The sequence below is a fragment of the Mercenaria mercenaria genome, chromosome 9 (assembly GCF_021730395.1).
Source record: "Mercenaria mercenaria strain notata chromosome 9, MADL_Memer_1, whole genome shotgun sequence".
NCBI lineage: Eukaryota > Metazoa > Mollusca > Bivalvia > Venerida > Veneridae > Mercenaria > Mercenaria mercenaria.
The window spans coordinates 34946979-34969786 of record NC_069369.1 but is presented as its reverse complement, the minus strand read 5'-3'; the positions used below and the strand labels follow the sequence as shown (position 1 = coordinate 34969786).

At 34.7% G+C, this 22808-nt stretch overlaps 1 protein-coding gene across 1 annotated transcript; it reads left to right on the top strand.

Moving 5' to 3' along the window:
- The first annotated feature begins 1541 nt into the window (after window positions 1-1541).
- Window positions 1542-22548, top strand: LOC128559682 (snaclec coagulation factor IX/factor X-binding protein subunit A-like). Its single transcript, XM_053552014.1, has 4 exons — window positions 1542-1668; window positions 6825-6925; window positions 7782-7875; window positions 22188-22548. The coding sequence occupies exons 1-4, from the start codon at window positions 1620-1622 to the stop codon at window positions 22304-22306; spliced, it is 363 nt and encodes a 120-aa protein (XP_053407989.1). The 5' UTR covers window positions 1542-1619; the 3' UTR covers window positions 22307-22548.
- Window positions 22549-22808: the final 260 nt, after the last annotated feature.

The window sequence follows — 22808 nt, the reverse complement described above, 5'->3', positions numbered from 1 at the left end:
AACGGAATATAACTAAGAAAAAAAAAACAACAAAAAAAAAAACTGTTGCTAATTCGTGGCCATGAAATATAAGTAAGAAAAAACAACAAGAAAACGATTTTTGCTAATTCGTGGCCACGAAATATAACTAAGAACAAAAACGAAAAACCAAATACTCTTTTATATTTCGTGGCCACGAATTAGCAAAAATCGTTTTTCGTATTTTTCTTAGTTATATTTAGTGGCCACGAATTAGCAAATATTGTTTTTTGTTTTGTTCTTTTTAGTTATATTTCGTGGCTACGAATTAAGAAATCGGTTTTTTTGTTTTTTTTTCTTACGAATATTTCGTGGCCACAAATTAAGAAATTGTTTTTTTTTCTTAGTTATATCTCGTGGCCACGACATAAATTAAAAGAAAAAAGATCCGATGTCCACTCCATGCTTCCGGTATCAAAGGTATGTCTTATAGACTGATCAATAGTTTAATATGAAAGGACTGGTAGAATTTCATAAGCTTGTCTACGTTATTAATACGCCTTAGCAATGTGTCTTACCTTCTATATTTATCTCATCTACCTATATTACGTATACCTTTCAATACAACGGTTAGTTGTATGGCAAATCAGTTGGGTTTTTTTGTACGCCTTTGATATTTTTTCGGTTGGAGTAAGTACAAACTTAAGTTTACTTATTTCGTTTTATCAATTTAAAATCATGAATTCATGTTACATATTTAGAAACAAAAATTAAAGATAAGACTTAAGGCTTTTGTATACAATTGAATTTAATTTAGTTGTCACTCTTAACTTATTTTTACAAACTTCTATCAAAAGCAAAATGGTTGTTGTTTCACAGGTGCAAGTGGTCACAATCGGAAGATATTGTACGCGCATCTATTTGTTTGTTTGTTTTGGGTTTAACGCCGTTTTCAACAGTATTCAGTCATGTAACGGCGGGCAGTTAACCTAACCAGTGTTCCTGGATTCTGTACCAGTACAAACCTGTTCTCCGCAACTAACTGCCAACTTCCCCACAAGAATTAGATCTTAAGAAAAGGAATGAAATTTGACCTTTAGGACGATAACATTAATATTTTCATAGTTTCTATTTCTGTGAATTAACACTCGTTTAAGACTGAATAAATTATTTCATCAGGCATTCACACAACTGTATAACATGTATAAATGACTGAAGTACATTTCTAGCATGACCCGATTATTTTTCCCATAAAACAATGAAGACTGAAACCATGACGTTAAATATTATGCAACACAATCAGTCTTTGTGCGTCGTTATTATTGCGTCATAGCGTTAAACGTCATAGGCACGCCGGAAATGATACCATATACAACTAGATTATGTTTTTGCGGATGCAGTCAATAATGTAGAAAGCAATCCATATATTAACGTGTTAGAACCGAAATAATGTATACCAAACAGTGATTTTCTCTTGAATAACATCATTCTTCGACGCTCAGATGCCTATTAGATAATTCTTTCGCATTTGACCTTCAAACAAGCACAGAATCACTATTGTAGATAGGTCTATATCATTTCTAAAAAAATCTAAAGGGATACGTGCACCTTAAAGATAAAATAATTATTCGACAAGGACAGGAATAATTGACAGTGAAACGATGACGTTCTTTGGAAAGGCAATGTTTTTTACAGTTCTCTGCTGTATTGGTAAGTAATATCATTTTAAATAACTAATATGTGACATCTAATGTAATGTAATAAAGACCAGTTTCTGCGCATGCATCGAGAACAGTTCACATCTTTTTCGTAAACTATACACAAAATAATAATTTACTTGAAACTTTCAAACAATATCCTTATTTTGTATAACTGGTGGTAGTAAGATACTCATTAGTTTACCAGCTGTGTAGATAATTCCTATTATCTTCCCAGCTTATTGGATGTTTTTGACTCATACTGCAACTGTACAATTTTCGGATAATTACCCTATTCGGACAAAGAGTTGCTGTGTTTGGTCTAGATACCATACTAATCCAGTAAGGATGGAACTAAGGCTGACATTGTTATGCCTATTCATCTTCATAGTTGCACATTACATTTTCCCCTACTCAGCAAATCAGAATAATTTACTGTGCGACCATTTCCCTCCAAAATCCAGTATTGTTGGTGTCTCAGTTGTTGACGTCCTTAAAACAGTAATTTCATCTAGAAAGCACAAAGAGAAACCCAGTGCTAGTAAGACCTTCTATGTTCCCAAAATGTATCCTGGTCACAAAAAGGCCTCCTGTTTGACAACTGCGAAACTTGGTTTCACATAGACTGCAAAGGCATTGGCAGTCATATTTACGATAAACTCTCAGACTCAAAGTTAAGCTGGTACTGTCAACAGTGCGGCTCTCTTAACCACTCAAGTTCACTGACTGAATCCCTAGATACTCTCAGAGACACTTCTTACTATTCCCCTCTAGGTCACGACCACAGTAAAGTAAGTTTCAGCTTAAATAGCTCTTTTTTTCTCCATGAGGCCCCAGCAACCCCAAAGGCCTCATCTACCCCAATCCCTAAAAAGAAAAAGGTTACTCCCAAACCTAAACTAAAAACATCTGAACGTCTCACATTCCTTAACATTAATTGTCGCTCTGTCAAAAACAAAATCCCTGAATTACACCTAGTCATCGACCAAATTAAACCAGATGTTATTTGCCTTACTGAAACATGACTTAAGCCAGACATCAGCTCCTCTGAAATATTTCCTGATAATCTTAATTATAAGGTATAGGGATGACAGGAGTGAAGGTCAAGGGGGAGGAGTGATGATAGCTATATCTAACTCACTGATCAGCCAAGAAAAACCAGAACTCAAGACTTCATGCAATATATCCAGGGCCAAAATTACCATCACTGGCCTTAAAAATATCATTGTCGGAGCCTACTATAAACCCCAAGAATTAGACGCCGATTCCCTGTCCCAACTCTGGTTATCCCTTAGTAAAATACCCAAGGACAGCATAGTATGGCTACTTGGAGACTTTAACCTTCCCGACATTGACTGGTCAAAAGAGTCCCCTAAACAAACTTGTAAAAACAGATCCTTTTATGAAGAATTTATTGAAAGATTCTCCCATTATAATCTTGAACAAATAGTTAATCCAAGTAGGTTATCCAACACCCTTGATCTCTTTTTCACAAACCATCCATCTCATGTACATCTGGTTAAATCCCTACCGAGTCTAGCCACCTCGGATCATGATATAATTTTCCATGAACTGAATCTTAATAGGGGCCGCCCAACCCAACCTAGACGCCCTATTAAACTCTACATGAAGGCTAATTTTGGGAAGGGCTAAAATCTGATATGAAGGCTTTTGGTGCTAGCTTTCTCACCGAAAACCATTTAGACCCTGAAGTAGCGTGGAATTCATTCAAGGACTGCCTTAATGAATCCCAGTCAAAACACATTCCATCCAAAATGTCTAAACCCCGTGCCGACTTGCCATGGTTAACCCCGGGAATTATCAGGCTTATATACAAGCGTGATAAACTATACCAGAAACTACACAAATCTCCCTCCCCAGTCCGCCAACAAAGATTCAAATCCCTTAAGTCTTCTATCCAGAAGCAAATAAGAGCCCAATACTGGTCATATATGGAAAGCATCATATTTGACCATGATTCTCAACCTGGTAAAAATAAAAAGTTTTACAGCTTCATCAAGCACAACAAAAAAGAAAATTTCGGCATTGCCCCTCTCAAATCAAATGGTCTTACCTATACAGACCCCGTCCAAAAGGTTAATATCTTAAACAAACAATTTGAATCTGTCTTTTCCCCTCCCCAGCCCCTTTGCCTGAAGCATATATGTTCTAACGTCCTCTCATCCCCAGTCTCCAAGATAAATAAGATACAGGTCACCACTGAAGGTGTGGAAAAACTGCTCCATGGCCTATCCCCACATAAAGCCTCAGGACCTGATGAATTATCCCCACACATCCTAAATGAAATCCACCATGAAATTGCTCCTGTATTTGCCTATACATACAGGTTATCTCTCGAATCTGGCCTAGTACCCAGTGATTGGAAAAAAGCCACCGTAGCCCCCGTATTTAAAAAAGGTCTCAAGTCTAAACCTAGTAACTGTCGTCCAATTTCCTTAACTTGCATTGCTTCTAAACTCCTTGAACACATTGTTGTTTCCAATCTTATGACCTATTTTGACAAGCATAAGCTACTTAGCCAGTTCCAGCACGGCTTTAGATTAGGTCACAGTTGTGAGACTCAGCTCATTAATTTTATTCAGGAACCTTACAATAACACGGAACAGGGTCAACAAACAGGTGTTATTGTCATGGACTTTTCCAAGGTGTTTGACAAGGTCGATCACATTAGATTAATTTATAAGCTGCAATGCGTTGGTGTCAAATTACCAAATGGGTCAAATCTTTCCTGTCCAACCGACCCCAGAAAGTCGCTGTTGATGGTCATTTTTCCAGTGAACTTCCTGTACTGTCTGGAGCTCCCCAGGGGTCTGTTCTTGGGCCTTGTCTCTTCCTGGTATATATCAATGACTTACCAGACTCGGTCAAATGTAACGCAAGAATGTTTGCAGATGACACCATAATATACATTATCATCAACACCATTTAAGATAGTATATCTCTGCAACAAGACCTCATTAGCTTAGAAACCTGGGAGAAGACATGGTCCATGGAGTTCAACCCGGACAAGTGTGAAGTCCTTAGAATCTTTAGAAGGAAAAATCCTGTGGTCTACCACTACAAACTTCACAATATAGAGTAAAAACTTGTGAGGCAGCTAAATACCTAGGCATAACCATTTCCAAATATCTAAACTGGTCCAAACACATTGAAAATATCACTTCCAAAGCAACTTCCACTCTTCGCTCCATACACCGAAATGTCAAAACTGACAATAAAAAGGTAAAAATTGCTGCCTATAACACCTATGTCTGCTCTCAACTGGAGTACTGTTCAAGCGTCTGGCATCCTTGGCAAAAAAACCCTTACTAGCAAAGTCGAAAATGTCCAAAGGTCAGCTGCTAGGTATGTCATGTACGACTACAGTTACACCAGTAGTGTTACACAAATGTTGAAAACTTTAGAATGGAATACACTCCAATATAGAAGGTTACACAGTTCATTAGTCATGTTTTATAAAATAAGGACCCAGACAGTTGCAGTCGACCAATCTCATCTTATTCCAACTAGAAACCTAAATTACTTAATCCCCATGTCTCACACTCAGTACTTTTCTAACTCCTACTTCCCAAGGACCATCCGACTCTGGAACTCCATAACAATTTATGTCAAATCTAGCCCCAGTCTCAGTATCTTTAGAGAGAGGCTGGCGTGGTCAGTATATAATTCTATTGCCTCTGTCCTATTTTAACTGTAGCATACTGTCTTTTTTAGCTTATATTCTTTTAACATTGTAGCATATCATTTTTTTAACAACTGTTTCTCTGACAGCGCCGCCCAGTTATAGTCGGAAATCGACGGTTGGGTGAAAGATGTAGATGTAGACCAGTGTTTCGGCGGAATACAAACAATTGTTCGGTTTGGCATAAAGTCACAGCGATACGCTTTAGGCAGGTCATTTGACCAGTCTTAGTGGTGAATGAAAGACCTCAGGTTTCTTTCAGACCTTATTTCAACCCGAACGGATTCTCATGCAGAACGATGATTAGTGAACTAATATAGTATTTAACTGCAGGAAGAAATGAAGACATTCACAAGGCAGATACAATCAGAACGATAGCGAAATAGTTTAAGTTCAACATATAGTACAATCGAAACAAAAGACAGTTTAAGGTTCTAAGCTTGTCACCCGCTTGCTCGGATTTAAACATCTTTTTTAAGGCTTCTTTTGGACGTAAAATCATATGAATAGAAACTTTTTCTTTTTGATCAGTTTTATTTACGCCAGATATAGCACGAACCACGACGACCCATATATATTAACGATACTGCATAAATCTGATGAATAAAGCTTACCAGAAGCACAAATTGTCTCAGAAATAAATATTGTTTATTGCTATAAACTATAAAAAATGTCAAAAATGTCAGTAAAAACTCCAAAAAACCGGACCCTCTGAAAATCTGAATTCTGTAAAAAGTGTTCGATTTTCAAAGTCCAAAGTAATGGGAGGTTTTTCATTGCCACAAAGGATTACAATGTATAATAACAAACAATATCCTCTGAATACCTGATAATAAGTGTCAAATTTTTGGTATTGTCACTTTAATTTTAAAAACATCACCTCAGACAAGTGTCAAATTTTTGTTTATCAATTATTCATCACAAAATTTACCTTAACAAGGGTAAAAGAAACTAATATGTGTGTCTAAATTTTGCAATTTAAGCTGTTAGACTATAAAGTGAAAAAATATCCTAATCTATGAGATTGAAGTTTACTGGATCTGTTGTTAAACATATGAGTCGTGCCATGAGAAAACCAACATAGTGGGTTTGCGACCAGCATGGATCCAGACCAGCATCTGGTCAGCATCCATGCTGTTCGCTTTTAAAACCTACTGCAATTAGAGAAACCGTTAGCGAACAGCATGGATCCTGACAGAGACTGCGCGGATGCGCAGGCCGGTCTCCATGCTGGTCGCAAAACCACTATGTTGGTTTTCTCATGGCACGGCTCATATCAGTTTTTTCACAAAATGACACATTTTTCGTCATATGTAAAGAAACACTTTCTTAACTATTAAAGACCGATCTCACATGATTTATAGCATCAAATCTATTCGATTTCCACTTTTGACTTAGTCCGGACAGGGTCTGATTTTCAGAGTTTTTACTGTATTAAAAATGTCGAGGAATGATTATCGTTTTAGGATTAACAAAGTGTACAGATTGCCCAGACCGTTGGGTTGCCTACCATGGCTCATGTTACCTTTTTGGACACCGTGTGAACCAAACGTTTGTTGAAGCAGAGGTAAAATCTGCACACTATATTTTAATCTTATTTTGCTATTAAATGATAAATATGTAAGAAAACTCAAACTTTCAAGAATATACCAAGGGATCCATAACACAATTATCACAGTTTCTTCTGATGAATACTTGAAATAGCTGTAAGTAAGGAGAACCTGATATTAGAAAACAATGCAAAAGGGGAAATCACGACAAGCAAATACACACAAAGTGCAGACAATACTTTCGGCGCAAGCTGTTCTGATATTGTTCGAAGAACTATTGGTGATACATTGTCATTTCTAGTTTCATTGACGTTATGTCATACATATACTGAAGTGACGAAGTGAACCAATGTGTGAAATCGGAGGGCAAAAAATAACCTTTTTAGCCCAGCTTATTACTGTTCGTTCAAGCTCTTCTTTACACTTTGGCGAGGTAACACTTTGAAAAACTTTAAATTAGCCTAAATGAACATATTCTCCAATAATGTGAATCCGTTTCGAAAGTGACAACTATTTTTTTTTGTACAAAATATACTGTTGCATTGTTAAAATGAATAACACGTTGTCAATTTATTCAGAAAGTGTTGTTCAGTACACGCTTTCAGTTTTCATTCTGAAAGATATTTCATTATGACTGACAGATATAACACAAATCAACCTCTTGACTTTCTTGTTAAATTGATGATATCATACTCTTTGTTTCCTCTATGTCATTGTTAAAATGAATACTACGAAACCATTGCTCAGAATTGTTTGTTCAATACATGCTTTCCTATTAAATTCTGCTGTATAGTGTATTATGTCCCATACATTAAATACACGAAGCAATGACGCCATTGTGGAGTTTCAAAACAACTTTATTCTTGTTTGCAGAAATTTTGTCGTCAGCACAACAGCGGGCATCTCGTAGAGATACAGACAAATTCAGAGAATATCTTTCTCAAAGATTTTCTCAGAGATCTGGGAGGTATTTAGTTCATATCGCTTTATTTATAATTATTTGTGATAGAAATAACAGATTTATTTGAAAATATGTACGTTTGGTAACATTTACAACAAAATACTTGAAACAGTCACGAAAGAGTGGACAAAGCTGTTACAGAATTTAGAAAACTGAATGAAAAGGCAAATTATGCTGAATAAATGAGAATTCTGTCCAAATGCATTTTTCCTTGCATGATATTTATCATTAACAACAAACATGATGTTTTCAAAAATACTCACAGGTGCAAGTGGTCACAAACGGAAGATATTGTATGCGCATCTATTTGTTTGTTTGTTTGGGTCTAACGCCGTTTTCAACAGTAATTCAGTCATGTAACGGCGGGCAGTTTCCTGGATTCTGTACCAGTACAAACCTGTTCTCCGCAACTAACTGCCAACTTTCCCACATGAATTACCAGAGGTGGAGGAAGAATGATGTCAGACACAATGTCTTTTGTCAAATCGTCACGGAGAACATACGCCGCGCCCGGGGATCGAACTCTATAGTCTGCTTTTTATTTATTCCCATTTTTATACTTTCCCCATATTTATATATTTTTTCATTGCAGTGATAATTCTGTATCGAATTAATTTCTCATATATATTTTTATAATAGCCGAGCTAATTGGTGATGATGACATTAAGCCGTAAATTTAGGAAAGCAGCATATTATTAAACTACCATATTTCCTGCAAAGTAAACGAATTTACTTCACTGTTGGGAATCACATGATCAAAATAATATCTAAACCAAAATGTCAGAATAATTTGTTTGATAAATTGATAAAGTAACTGTTACATAGGCACAGATAGTCCTTGACTCCCTTTTCAGGTTGTCATTGCTATTATTATTGTTGAATTGCTGTAAATAATAGAATTAGGGTCATTTGTGACTTATTTGGGTTCATTATGTGAATAGCTGGATCCCAGCATCACACATTATGTCATATACAAAAGTTAAAGGGAACCAGATATTTGATAGAGCAAGTACTCGTTGTAAAACGTTATGTTTAAATTTGGACCAATCAGAAACAAGTTCTAAAAATAGCACGTCTCCTGGGGTATAAATAGGTAGATGGATGACAGAGAGCTCATTCGGTATCCAGCGGTCGAAGAAGACACGTCGAGGATTCAACTAATAATTTATCCCAGTACCTTGATAAGGAGACTATTGCAGTTACCCTGTCAGGGTGGATAAATTATTAAAAAGAAGACTTTGGAAGTTTATAGACTAAAGAAGAGTGCAGCATTTCAATAAGGTTTCGAGCTATAGGGTCAGCGCATAGGAGTTTTACCTTCAAAGACATTGTCTGACGGGAACTTCAACAAAAAGACCAGTCAAGTATAGAGTCTACAGCCTATAGGAGTTTGAGCTAATTGAAAATTTGTTAGTTTGAAACATTTATTGATTTGCCTGATCCCTGAAATTGTCTAGCTCATAATTAAAATCATTTACGAATCATTGGTACACGAATCATTTAGGCAAGGTAGCCTGAGGAAAATTCTATATATGAGATATTTGGTCTCACCAGCTCTACGTTTTAACAAAGGACATTCTACATCGTTTGTCAGCTAGTCTAAGACATAGTCACCTTAGGGATTGGATCCAAACCATTGTTCAAGATACTAAAGGTGTAGGCACTTCCCTGGGTCATATAACTCGTATCCTGACACAAAATAAATTTATGAATAATATGGGATAATATTGAAGCAACTTTTGCTGTAAATCTAAAATATAGCACGTATATTACAGTGTTTACTGTGGCAACATAGATGTTTCCAAAAACTACATAGATTTCAATCACAATCGCCTCTAAGTTCTGATTATCTGGAACACTTGAAGAAACCGAGACTTCTTATTTTCCTTAGTGTTTGTAATTACAGGATATCTATCATTATTGTCAACTACGTAATAATTTAAAAATTTTCATTATTCATATTTTAGGCTATGTTTAAATTTCATATCTTATCATGGTAGGACATTTATTCATGTTCTTCAAAATATAACTTCGGTTTAAAGATTATTTTGATCATGTGATTCCCCACAGTGTACTATGTTACGTTGTATAGGCGTGATTAGATATACAGGCTTTATTAAAGAACTTAGTATATGAATAACAAACTAAAACATACATAATGAATAGTGATACTTCGAGTCTTTTTCACGTGAATGATATGACACCCTGCTCATATCATTGACATGGGGGTGGTGGTGGGGGAGGGGGAAGAAAACCGTTTCATGAAACTTTTCTCAATACCCAACTCAAATTAACTTCACGAATACATAACATAGATGTAATTCGTTACACGGCATTTACAGCTCGAGAGTCATCTTAGTGGTATAAGATGAAGTTTTCCAGCACTGGTGAAATAACCAGAAACCAATGTCTAGTATGCAAGAAGGTTAGATGTGTATCGTAGCAAAAAAAAGAAAAACAACATCTTAGCAGCAGAAAATATAACAGTTTATGACATTGTTCATTTTAAACTCGAATAAAGCTTGATTAAAGAGTACATGCATAAATTGCATTTCTTATCCTCACATTATTTTCCTTTCATAATGAAAAAAGATCAGAACCGTAATGGTTAATTTACGTAGTAAAACATAATGTTTTAAGACAAAATATTTTTGTAATTGTTTCTTAGCTTAGATGTAACATCTTAAAATTTTTATTGTAAAATCGCTGACTTCAAATCCATGAAATTTCTTGCCCCTCATCGATGTGGGTTCGAGCCTCACTCGGGGTGTTGAATTCTTTATGTGAGGAAGCCATCCAGCTGGCTTACGGAAGGTCGGTGGTTCTGCCTAGGTGCTCGCTCGGGATGAAATAATGCACGGAGGGGCACCTGGGTTCTTCCTCCTTCATCAAAGCTGGAAAGTCGCCATATGACCTATAATTGTGTCGGTGCGACGTAAAGCCCAACAAAATAAATAAAATAAATAGTTGTAACATTTAGATATCAATAAAATATCTCCTTTAGTGATCTTAGCTTATCGGAAAGGAAATAATACCTTCAAATTTATGGAAGGGGATATCCGCCACTTCACACAATAGAGAAGTTGATATTTCAATGCGCTAATTCATCTCCCATGTTGCTATTTAGAAGTGCATTATCCCTATTTATATGTAAATTGTGATATTTTAATTATAACACTACTTTTAATGTTGTAACCAATGAAAATTAAAATGATTCTTACAATTCAGTCATAAGAATTAATATGCAAATATTTTAATAATAATTAAGTATTCAATTTGCTAACTATGCCATCAATATGAAAACCGTTGAGTCAAAATTAATATGAAGGACTTTATATGAAATTATTTTAATGATTATTAAGAATTTATTTTGTTAAGTTTGTCATTTTAGTATGCTTAAAATGGCAATGATAAACTTCTTATTCCTATTTTCAATTTTATTTTGATTTGGTCATATGGGTGACATTTGAGTAATTTCAATTGTATGTTGTCAAGCAAAATTCGTTCCTTGCGCTAAAATGGGCCCTTTTATGTAAAGGGGAATAACCGATAAAATAGTAAAAACTAATAAACGCTCCCCGTACCGGTGTCGACAATATTTTGTACTAAGAAAATAAGTCCGCCTGCAACCGTTCCATTAAAAAATAAAGCTTAGGTAATTCTGAACATTTAAATGATGACCCCGGTATCAAAATACAGAGTTGTAACCTAAGAAACAGTCAAAGCTCAAACGGGTCAAAGTTGGTGTCTTTTTTCGACTTAGAAATTGTACCCGGTCGGGATTTTCCGACGGACTTTGGTTGGTCTCCAAGTAGATCTACCAAACGGTTGGCCTTGACCCGACCTCTAACCATGACCTTAAAAAAATCAACAGCAAAAAATGAGGAAGTCGAAAATTCCAAGTTCCCAGAATAATGCATTTTTTTTTAGATTTTCACTTTTCAGCATCTCATTTTTCAGCTCTTAGACTACCAATTAAAGTCATGGCATTTTTTCTAAAGGGCTTAAAATAATTGACACACCCAGGCAAAATCCCACAGGGGTTACACAGTCGATATGCAAACGATTAAGGTCAGATTCGAACATTTTTCCCTCTACCTCTCCTCTCACCCCTAGGGTCCGGGTGTCGGATATGTCCCTGATATCGAATTTTTGAAATCGAAATTAAAGTGTCAAAACCTGTATTTTTCTCGTAGGGTTTGACATTTTTAGCTAGATATTATTAAATACTACACAATAACAAACATTCTGAACCCCCTGGTTCGGACCCCGGGCCTGAAATCAATTAAAAAACAAGAGCTGTCACTAATGGTGACAAATACCCCTGCAGCACCTTGACCTTTGACCTGGTGACCCCAAAGTCAGTAGAGGTTGTGTACTCAATAAGTACTAACAGCATGTGAAGTTTGAAGGTCCTGGGTGCAGTGGTTCGCATGTAAAGTGCCTTCATGCAAAAAATTAATGTTGGCCCCTGTGACCTTGACCTTTGACCTAGTGACCCCAAAGACAGTAGGGTTGGTGTACTCATGAAACACTATCAGCATGTAAAGTTTGAAGGTCCTGGGTGAAGTGGTTCGCGAGTAAAGTGCCTTCATGCAAAAAGTTAATGTTGGCCCCTGTGACCTTGACCTTTGATCTGGTGACCCCTTGATCAGTAGTAGTGGTGTACTCAATAAGTACTATCAGCATGTGAAGTTTGAAGGTCCTGGGTGCAGTGGTTCGCGAGTAAAGTGCCTTCATGCAAAAAGTTAACGTTGGCCCCTGTGACCTTGACCTTTGATCTGGTGACCCCAACGTCAGTAGGGGTGGTATACTTAATAAGTACTATCAGCATGTGAAGTTTGAAGGTCCTGGGTGCAGTGGTTCGCGAGTAAAGTGCCTTCATGCAAAAAGTTAACGTTGGCCACTGTGACCTTGACCTTTGACCTGGTGACCCCAAAGTCAGTAGGGGTGGTGTACTTAATAAGTACTATCAGCACATGAAGTTTGAAGGTCCTGGGTACAGTGGTTCGCGAGTAAAGTGCCTTCATGCAAAAAGTTAACGTTGTGACGAACTAACTTACTAACTAACGAACGGACGGACAGTTGAAAACTAATATGCCTCCCTTCGGGGGCATAAAAATAAAATGGTCATTTTTAATCAAATGTTACGACAAAAGTACTAAAGATATTTTAATAAAAGTTACGTGTATTTGTAGAACTTTCCAATAACTATCATTTCATAAAGGTATAGCAAAAGGGCTAACCCCGATCCTAAGGATTGCCCGGGCTCGAAAATGGGTGCCAGGTCCAAACGTAAAAAGAAACACGTAAATATACCATATTTATCTTAAAAATATTTTTCAACAACTAAAGTAAGACGGTTTGGTTTATATCTATTATTATGATGGAAATAAATAGATTCAGGTAAGTTTTGTCTGTCTGTACGATCTGTTGCCTTTCTATAGGGACCGCATAACGATATTTTTTGTCACATTTTTTTTCGAAAATTTCATCAATTTCATTTTATTATAAAAAGCGTTAGGAACAAGATATCAAATTGAAACTTCTTTTAATAAATAGTTGAAACTATCATTTAAACGAATATAAAATCATTTTTCCCCGACGGATAAGCCATCGGGAACATTTGCTGAGATTTGGCATTTTTGGCTTGTAAAATATAAGCCGTAAAATAAGGAAAACGTGCTTATATAATCTATTTATTTTGCTTAAATAACTGCAAATAAAAACTTAAAACTTATTTTTGTAAAAAATATAATATCTGAAAGGTTGTAACAAAAAATCTGTTCGTCCGTCTGTACGTTATTTAAGATGAAAGCTGTATTTCCGTACTTTTCCGTACGAAAAATTCCGTGTTTTTCATTAACTTCAAATTATTGTAGAATGTTCCAAACACCAGGTATTTTAATGAAATAACTTTTATAAATTAAATCTAAACATTGTCTAGAAAGATATGTAATTTGTATATATTTACCATCGAACCGTATCAAAATGTACAAGTATTCTGTAAAAATATGCATACTTCATATATTAAATTTAGGGATGGACCTTGTCGGAAGAGTCATATCTTCATAACCTTAAGTCTTATGTCCGATTTTAATAAATGATTCCTTGTTGCAGAGGGCAAGCCAGTAGCTACAGGAAGCAGGCCAATTCGGGTTCATAGGTCAAATTCCGGTAATATTCTAAAAATATGAACTTTTTCAAAGCAGTTAAGGCAGTCCAGTGACACCATTTGAGCAATTCTAACGGCTCTCCTGTACGGACTAGCTTAGTCTTGGTCAGCACCCTATCGCATAAAACAAGTTTGGTCACATTCTGAGACCTGTCCTGAACCCTAATGGCATCAAATGGACTTGTAAGTAGTTTGAATGTAAAGCTTAGACATCTACCAACATATCCATTATATAGTTTAGGTAGGTACCCGGGATGAAGAGACTCGAATAAAAGTCAAAATCTAACATAGTGTCTATCAACTGGAATTCCGTACTTCCATGTATTACCTCTCCTGACACCCACGGCCAACCCAGGTACTCGAACATCGTATTACTTTGTAGCCAGGACCCATACCTAGTCGACGATGCATAAAACTGGTACATGTTTTGGCCAAACGGGATTCAACTGGGTCTAAAGCCTTCCAGACATGGCAAAAAGCCGTATTTTCTATGTTGGGACATAATGTGTAGCCATATATGATGTGTCCTGACCTCTTGGGCTATCCTAGGTACTATAACATGGTCTCAATCGATAGCCAGGACTTACACCTTTACAACCATGTAGGATATATGTATATTTCTTTAGCATAAAGGCTCGAATAATCACATTTTATACATAGTTTTAGATGGGTGGGGTAATGTTCATACCCCTATAATTTCACAATTTTGACAAAATTGCACAAAAGAGTATTTAAATAATTTACTTTCAAATGAATAATTAGCAAGTAAAGATTTCGTCGCCTTATATTATTGATGCTTGTTTTTATTAAATGGTAAATAACGGGTTGTTTGTTCTAATTATCGGTTGTAAAATACATAGGTTTTCCTACCCCCTTTTTCTATTCAAAATCTTTTAAATACCCCTCATCCATCTTTAAATTGTCATAAATATAAATTATATTGTATATGTGATAAAAAGAATATATCTCATTGATGTTTCGTCGAATATTTTTATTATACATTTTTTTGCATTATATAAAGTGGGTGGGGTACATAAAATACCCCGGTTTTGCGTATTTCTTAGCCACGTCTGGAGTAGATTGCACGAAAGAGTATTTAATTAAATTACTTTCCAACTGAACAGTTTGTAAGTAAAGGTTTCATCGCCTTTCATTAGTGTTGCTCTTATTTAATAATGGATAGTTAATTCTAATTATTGGTTGTAAAATACATAAGTTTTCCTTCCCCCTTTTTCTATTTAAAATCTTTTAAATACCCCTCATCCAGCTTTATATGATCAAAAATATAGATTATATTGTATACGTGATAAAAAGAATATATCTTCTTGGTTGTTGGTCGAATATTTTTTATTATACATTTTTTGCATTATATAAAGTGGGTGGGGTACATAAAATACCCCGTATTAGCGTATTTCTTTGCCAAAACCAAACTAGATTGCACGAAAGAGTATTTAAATAAAGTATTTTCCAAATGAATAGTTTGCAAGGAAAGGTTTCATAGCCTTTCACTAGTGTTGCTCTTGTTTAATAACGGGTTGTTAATTCTAATTATCGGTTGTAAAATACACAGGTTTTCCTACCCCCTTTTTCTGTTTAAAATCTTTTAAATTTCCCTGATCCAGCTTTATATGGTCAAAAATATAGATTATATTGTAAACGTGATACAAAGAATATATCTTCTTGGTTGCTGGTCGAATATTTTTATTATACATTTTTTGCATTATATAAAGTGGGTGGGGTACATAAAATACCCCGGATTTGCGTATTTCTTAGCCAGACCTGAACTAGAGTATCTAGATGATTTTCTATTCTAACAGACTGTTTTGCAGTGGTATTAATAAATGACTTTGAGAAAAAAGACCATTTTAAAGGTTACTTCTTCATGCTGTAAATTTTAGGTTAAATATTTTTATTTTATTCTCTGGTATTTTAGGTGCCAAATCTTATAATAGAATGTACATAAAATGAGTACATTTTGCGTATTTTTCAACCATAAGCCTTATGCGTGAAAGCAATGTTAAAAGATATATATTTGAACTGATTTTAGAAACATGATGCCATGTTTTGTTAGTAAAAAAGGATTTGAATCTTAAAAAGCTGCAAATATACAGAGTTATCTCCCCTTGATATTCTCATATTTCGCAAGAGCTTTTGTTTTGCAGGCCCGATTTTTCTGATCCGCGAAACTTTGTACTTTAATAATATGTAAAGAAACTGACTATAGCATGACCGGACAGGTAAATCCATTTTTTCATGCCTTGGCTCCCCGGCTATTAAGGCAAAATTCTCATTATATCCCATGAATAAAACCTAGTCTGCTATTATTTTGCATGATTGCTTTCCAATTCAAAAATATGTAAGTGTTTAAAGATAGTTATCGATTTGTTATGTTTCTCTTTTTAGTATTAATATAATATGATCTGATTAAAATTATTACACCAGAGTTTACTTTATTTTCCCTAAAATAAGATATGAGGACTTTTAAATCCCGTTTAAATGTTTTACTTTTTCAAGAACGAAATAATGTGTCTACGAGTTATTTACACTTAAATGCACCCTTTAAGCATCAAGGTTAGATCTTTGGCGAACAAGCAAATCCAGTGAATTTATATCCTCCGCCGAATGAGGGAACTATATTTTGAAAGATATTACACAAGTTATGTACAAAAGGACTGTGCAACAGGTTATTGATTCCTATTTTTTACAAAATCAAGGAGAAGAGCTCCACCCTACAGTGATTAATATGTGTAATAAGTTTCATAAAGATCCATCAATGGGGTACTTTGTTTTGTGGAAATTTATCAATTTAAAAACAATTAAAGGGCAATAACTCTGAGGTTACTGAATAGATCCTGATGAAAGATACGAATGCACTACTGACATATAGTGAGCTATATTAGTGTTAAATGTTCTGAAGAGCAATCAATGAATTACTTTATGGGAATGTATGGATTGTAAAATAATTAAAGGGCAATAACTCTTGTTAATGAAGTGATTCTGACGAAATTACGCATGCATCATCGCCCTTTAGTGATCTACATTTCCTTACAGTTTCATGAAGATCCATCAATAGGTTACTTACTAATAGATACAATCAAAATCCCTATTTTTTGCTTAATCAAGGGGGAAACTCGGCTTTTTCTGGGTCAAGGGGAATAAGATTAAATGTGAACAAAGGTCATGTGCTAATTAGTCATTATGTGAGGTTTGGTGATTCTGATTAAAATACTTTTTGAATTAAAGCATTTTCATTATTTACCAAATCAAGGGGAAACTCACTAAGTCATGGGGGATAATACAATGTATGAGCAAAGGTCATGTGTTAATTAATAATTATGTGAGGTTTGGTGAATCTAGCTGAAATACTTTTCGAATTATAAATATTTTCTTCTTTTTTTCAAACAAATCAAGGGGAAAACTCTGCTTTTACTGGGTCAAAGGGAATACATGATTCTACATATGAGCAAAGGTCATGTGCTAATTATTTGGTGATTCTAGCTTAAAATCTTTTTGAATTATAAGCATTTTCAATTTCACGGACGCACGGACGAACAGCCGGACGGACATCGCCAAAACACTATCCACCCCCCCCTCCTTCGGCGGGGGATATAAGAAAGTGTACGTCTACGTGTAGACAGTTCTTATTTGCAAGTACTGAAGATCCGGAAACATTCGCGATGGTTAATTTTCGATTGTGTTCGCGAAAAATGCCACTCGCACATTCAAAATATTCGTAAATATTGATCTGCATCAAACACTTACATTTCGATAATTGGAAAAATGTCGGCTGCTATAACACATACACTTATCACTTTATCTTATGGCATTTTCAGCTAATTTGTAAGATAAGTCGAGTAAAATATCGGATCCAGGACACTAAATTTTGAGGCAAAACAAGTCCATATTGCATACACATTGACACCTGTTCCGAATTACATGCAAACGACAAACCTGTAACGTAAGTATGATTAGATAGCATGACACTTAGACGTAAACAATTGTGTTATGAAAAGTGTCTCTTTATGGGTTACGTTAGCATAATCTAGATGCAATTGGATGGATGACCGTTTGCTTTCTGACTGTATTCTTATTGTTGAGGAAATATTTACGCCTGTTCACCTTTAAGGAGCTAAGGGAAAAAACTCAAGCATTTATTAATATGTTACACAACAGATACCCATTTGTAGAAATCCTTAGTTTTATGAACATAATAAACAACAAATTGAATGCAAATGCATATAAAATCTCTTTTATTTAGAAAACGTACCAGGGCCAAAATTTGCTACATTTAACATGATGTGGCCCGCGAATGCAAATTTGCATTTCAATGTAACAAAGTTCGTTGAAAAGAGCATAGAACAAACAAAACGAAAATATGTTTGATTTGTCGCTAAGCAAAAGAGAAAGTCCAGGACAGCCTTATGAGTATAACATTCTCATAATCATGACCGTGAATTAATTACTGTTATCTTGTAAATGATAGAGGAATATGGCTTTATACAAAACAATCTCTAATAAGGCCCAATTTACGAAAACAATATACAGTCAGTCCTCAACTATTATCATAACGTTTGAATACACGACGGACACCGCTACGAAAGTGGAAATCAAAGAAATAAAGGTTTTTACAAATGATATACAATAAGTTTACACGACCACATGTCAAAATCTAAATGTACAGTTGTCGTTGCAGTATGATAGATCAACATGATGTTGGTCACCAATGCAAACATGCATTTTAGAGTTAAATGAGTCATTTTTAATAACAAGACATAAAATAGACGGAGACACCTTTAATTTGGCGCTAAACAGAACAGCCTTAGGGGATGAAAGCACTTATATAAACGGCCGTAGTCTTCTTGTAAATAATGGAATTTGACCTTTTGGAATACAAATTATAATAAGACCTGTTTCACAGACATACCACAGACAGGCCAGATCTATTAAAAGAACGTAAGAATGCAAAGGAAGACACTGTTAGCAAAACATCCAGGAAAATTGAAATTGAAAACCATGGGGTCAAAGTATTGTAAAATTGAAAATTACACAATATTCAAAATTTGAAAAAATGCCAGCTCCTATATCACATACACTTATTTCTTTATCGTATGCTATTTTCAGTTGGTTTTTAAGATAAATCGAGTAAAATATCGGTTTCAGGACACTACATTTTGAGGCTAAACTTGGCAATATTGCACCCCCGTTGACACCTCTCCGGACTTACATGCATGCGACTGACCTGTAACGAATGTATAATAAGATAGCTTGAGACTTAGACGTAAACAATGATGTTAAGACAATTGTCTCTACGCGTTACGTGGGCATAATCTAGATGGATATATGACCGTTTCCATTCTGTCCGCATTCCGATACCTGTGGAAATATTTGACACGGAGCTAGGGAAATTGTTTCAAGCATTTATTGATGTTATACAACAGTTACTCATTCGTAGAAGTCCTTAGTTCTATTAACTTAATAAATAACAAATTAAATGCAAATGAATATAAAACACCACTATCTTCTATTCAGAAAACGCACCAGGGCCAAAACTTGCTATATTTCAAATGATGTTGGCCCGCGAATCCAAATGTGCATTTTATTGTTACAGAGTTCGTAGGAAAGAGCATAGAACATCGTAAATTGATTGTTGTTATTATTGTCATCTAGGGTCATTGCATTTTTGTACTGATGGAGAAGTTCTGTTTTTATTAAATTCAGATTTGATAAGAAGACCTTTTAAATTAAATGTCTTTTACATTTTATAATTTTTGTGTCGTTTATTATTCTTTTCATAGTGTCATTATTATTTAAAATATCCATTTTGCCTTTTAGTATTTCAAATAAGTCCCTTTTTTGGGGATTATATGTTGAAATATATGGTGTGATGTTCTCACTTTAGTTATTTTGTACGCTTAATAAAGTACTTCTAGGAATTTGCATTGCTTTAATAATTCCTGTTTTAATAACTTTTAATGGATATTTTCTTTCAATGAGAATGGTGTCCAGTTCTTTCAAACGTGTTTTAAGTAAATTTTTGTCTGAAACAATTATTGTAGATATTCACCTTGCTAAGGAAAATGGAATGTTTGTTTTTGTGTGGCAATATTTGAAATAAAGATACTTTTTGCAATCAGTTCCTTTGAAATATATATCAGTAGTAATTGAAGTTCCACTCTTAATTATCATTATATCTAGAAATGGTAATTTAACTGTGCTCTGTTGCATTACGAATTTTATATCTTTATGTAATGAATTTAAAATCTTTTCAAAATGAATTAGTTCTATACGTAATTTTTTCCCAAAATATATAAAACAATCGTCTAAAAATCTTTTCCATTGTTCTTGGACATATTTAGCAAACTTTTCATCTTTTTCTTGTTTGACCTTTTCGTATAGTTCTTCTTCCAAGTAACCTAAAACCAGAGTAGCATAAGCTGGAGCAACTTTTGTGCCCATGGTTGTACCTTTTGCTTGATTAAAATATAGTTGATCAAATGAAAAATTAATATTTTCTAATATTATTTTCAAACCTTCAATTATAAAAGATTTATTAAAAGACCCCAACATTAACTCTGAATGTTTGTGTAACCAGAATGTTATGGCTTCTAAGCCTAATTCATGTGGAATATTAGAATATAAAGTTTAACTAACAATGTCAAAAGAAACAAGCTGTATATATTCTGGTACTGTTCCTGGTATAAAATTAAGGAAATCAATGTCATCTCTTACGTAACTATGTACTTTCTTCAGAAATGGTTTTAGCAAAATATCAAAAAGACAACTAAGACGACTAGATTCACATTGAGGGCCTGCAACTATTGGTCGCAGTTGTAAATCTTGAGGATCTAGTATTTCAATTTATCTTGCCTCCTACAAGTTTCTTGCATTTCTATTGGTCAATAGACGTCACGTGGAGACAGGATATATTCCATATCCTGCAAGTACTTTTCAGATATGAATTTTGATTAAAACAAAATGGCTGCCGCGTCGCTGGCGTAATTGAATCAAGTCAGATTATTAATTAGCTCGAGCGATAGTATCGTAGTATCGTTTCCGAGAGTAAATTTAGTGTTTTCTTGCCGTTTTCATTCTACTTAGTTTAGGCTTGTGAAGTTTGACAAAGGTTAGCCGTACATGTAAAAGCGGAATAACTCTGTGTGGGAGACACGGGTGTTGAAATCTTGTTTTAAGTAAGGAATTGACATATTTGTTACTCAGCAGTAGCAGGTTGTTGTAGGATCATTTAATCTACGTGCAAGATAAATGGTTTAACAGGAAACGGGATGAAAGCCGAAGTTTCAAGACATTTGTGACATCGTCAAATCTGGTGATTTTCGAAAGGATGGAACAGAAAGCTTTTTTGTGTTTCTGATCTAAACCAGTTCATAACCTGTGTAAATGAGCTTTTGTGTTTTGTGATTTAATCAAAATACAGGTCATTGTGCATTTTATTTACCGAATTTTGATTATTACAAACCTTTTGAATAATATTACTTTCAAATTGGTGAATTTTAGGTAAACCACATAGAATGTGCTAGTCTTGCAATCAAAATTAATTAAGAAGTATTTTTCCTGTTTACTTAAATTAGAAATATCCCCCGCGTTAGTTTTCCTATATTTTCAAAAAAATCCTTTTCATTACTGCTAGGAATAGATGTGTAATAAGTCCTATTTGTTAACATTTCTAATACTTTAGTTTTGTAGAAATCTGTATTCATCGAAATAATACCTCTACCTTTATCTGCTTCTTTGATAATAATGGATTTATCTTGTGCTAAGGATTTTATAGCTTTTCTTTGTTCTAAAGTGATATTATGTTTAATTTGTTTGTCTTCATTAGAAATATTTGAGCACAATGTTTTTTAGTCAATATATATGTATCTAATTTATTATTGCGCCCACTTGGCGGGGTAAAGTTTGACTTATTTTTTACTAATGAAATATTTTGTACTGTCTTCTCTATCCAAATACTCCCGGAATCTAATCTTGCGAAAGAATTCGTTGACATCATTATCCAATTCATTAGAATTATTTTTTTCAGGTGTAGGAGTAAATTTTAGACACATCAACAGAACACTTTTTTTCTTTTGCATTAAGTTTACGCATAGAAAAAATATTGTCAATGTTTTCTTTTTTGTTTCAGCTAGGTTACCTATGTCTACATTTCGCTGCTCCAGTTGTGGTCCTGAAAAGAATGGCGTGACCACATCTTCTACATTAATTTGGTTGGAGTTATCTGTATATATATATTTTACGGAATGAATCTTAATATATAGATAGTCTACAGTATGATTCATTCCGTAAAAGTTGTGTCTCTACCTACTTATTGGATTTTTTTTAAATCATATATATATTGGGTCTTTGTTTTGTCTTTTGAAGACCCAATAAATGCCCAAGACCCGATAAGTAGGTAGAGACCCAGCTTTTACGGAATGAATCTTATTGTAGACCCAACAAGTTAGTAAAAATAAGTCTATGTATATAAATAAATATACGTATATATATTTGGTCATTCTTTTGTCTTTTGAAGACCCAATAAATGCCTTAATCAAAAGAAAAAAGACCCAATAAGCAGGTAGATACCCAACTTTTACGGAATGAATCTTATTATAGACCCATATATATATAGATGTTTCAGCTAGGTCATCTAAAGAACGCTGTTTCATTGACCAAAACTTAATCAACATTGATGACGTCACAATATTTACGTTGTGTACACATGTGTACGCATAAAATGATGTTGCCGAGCATTGACGCATTTTAG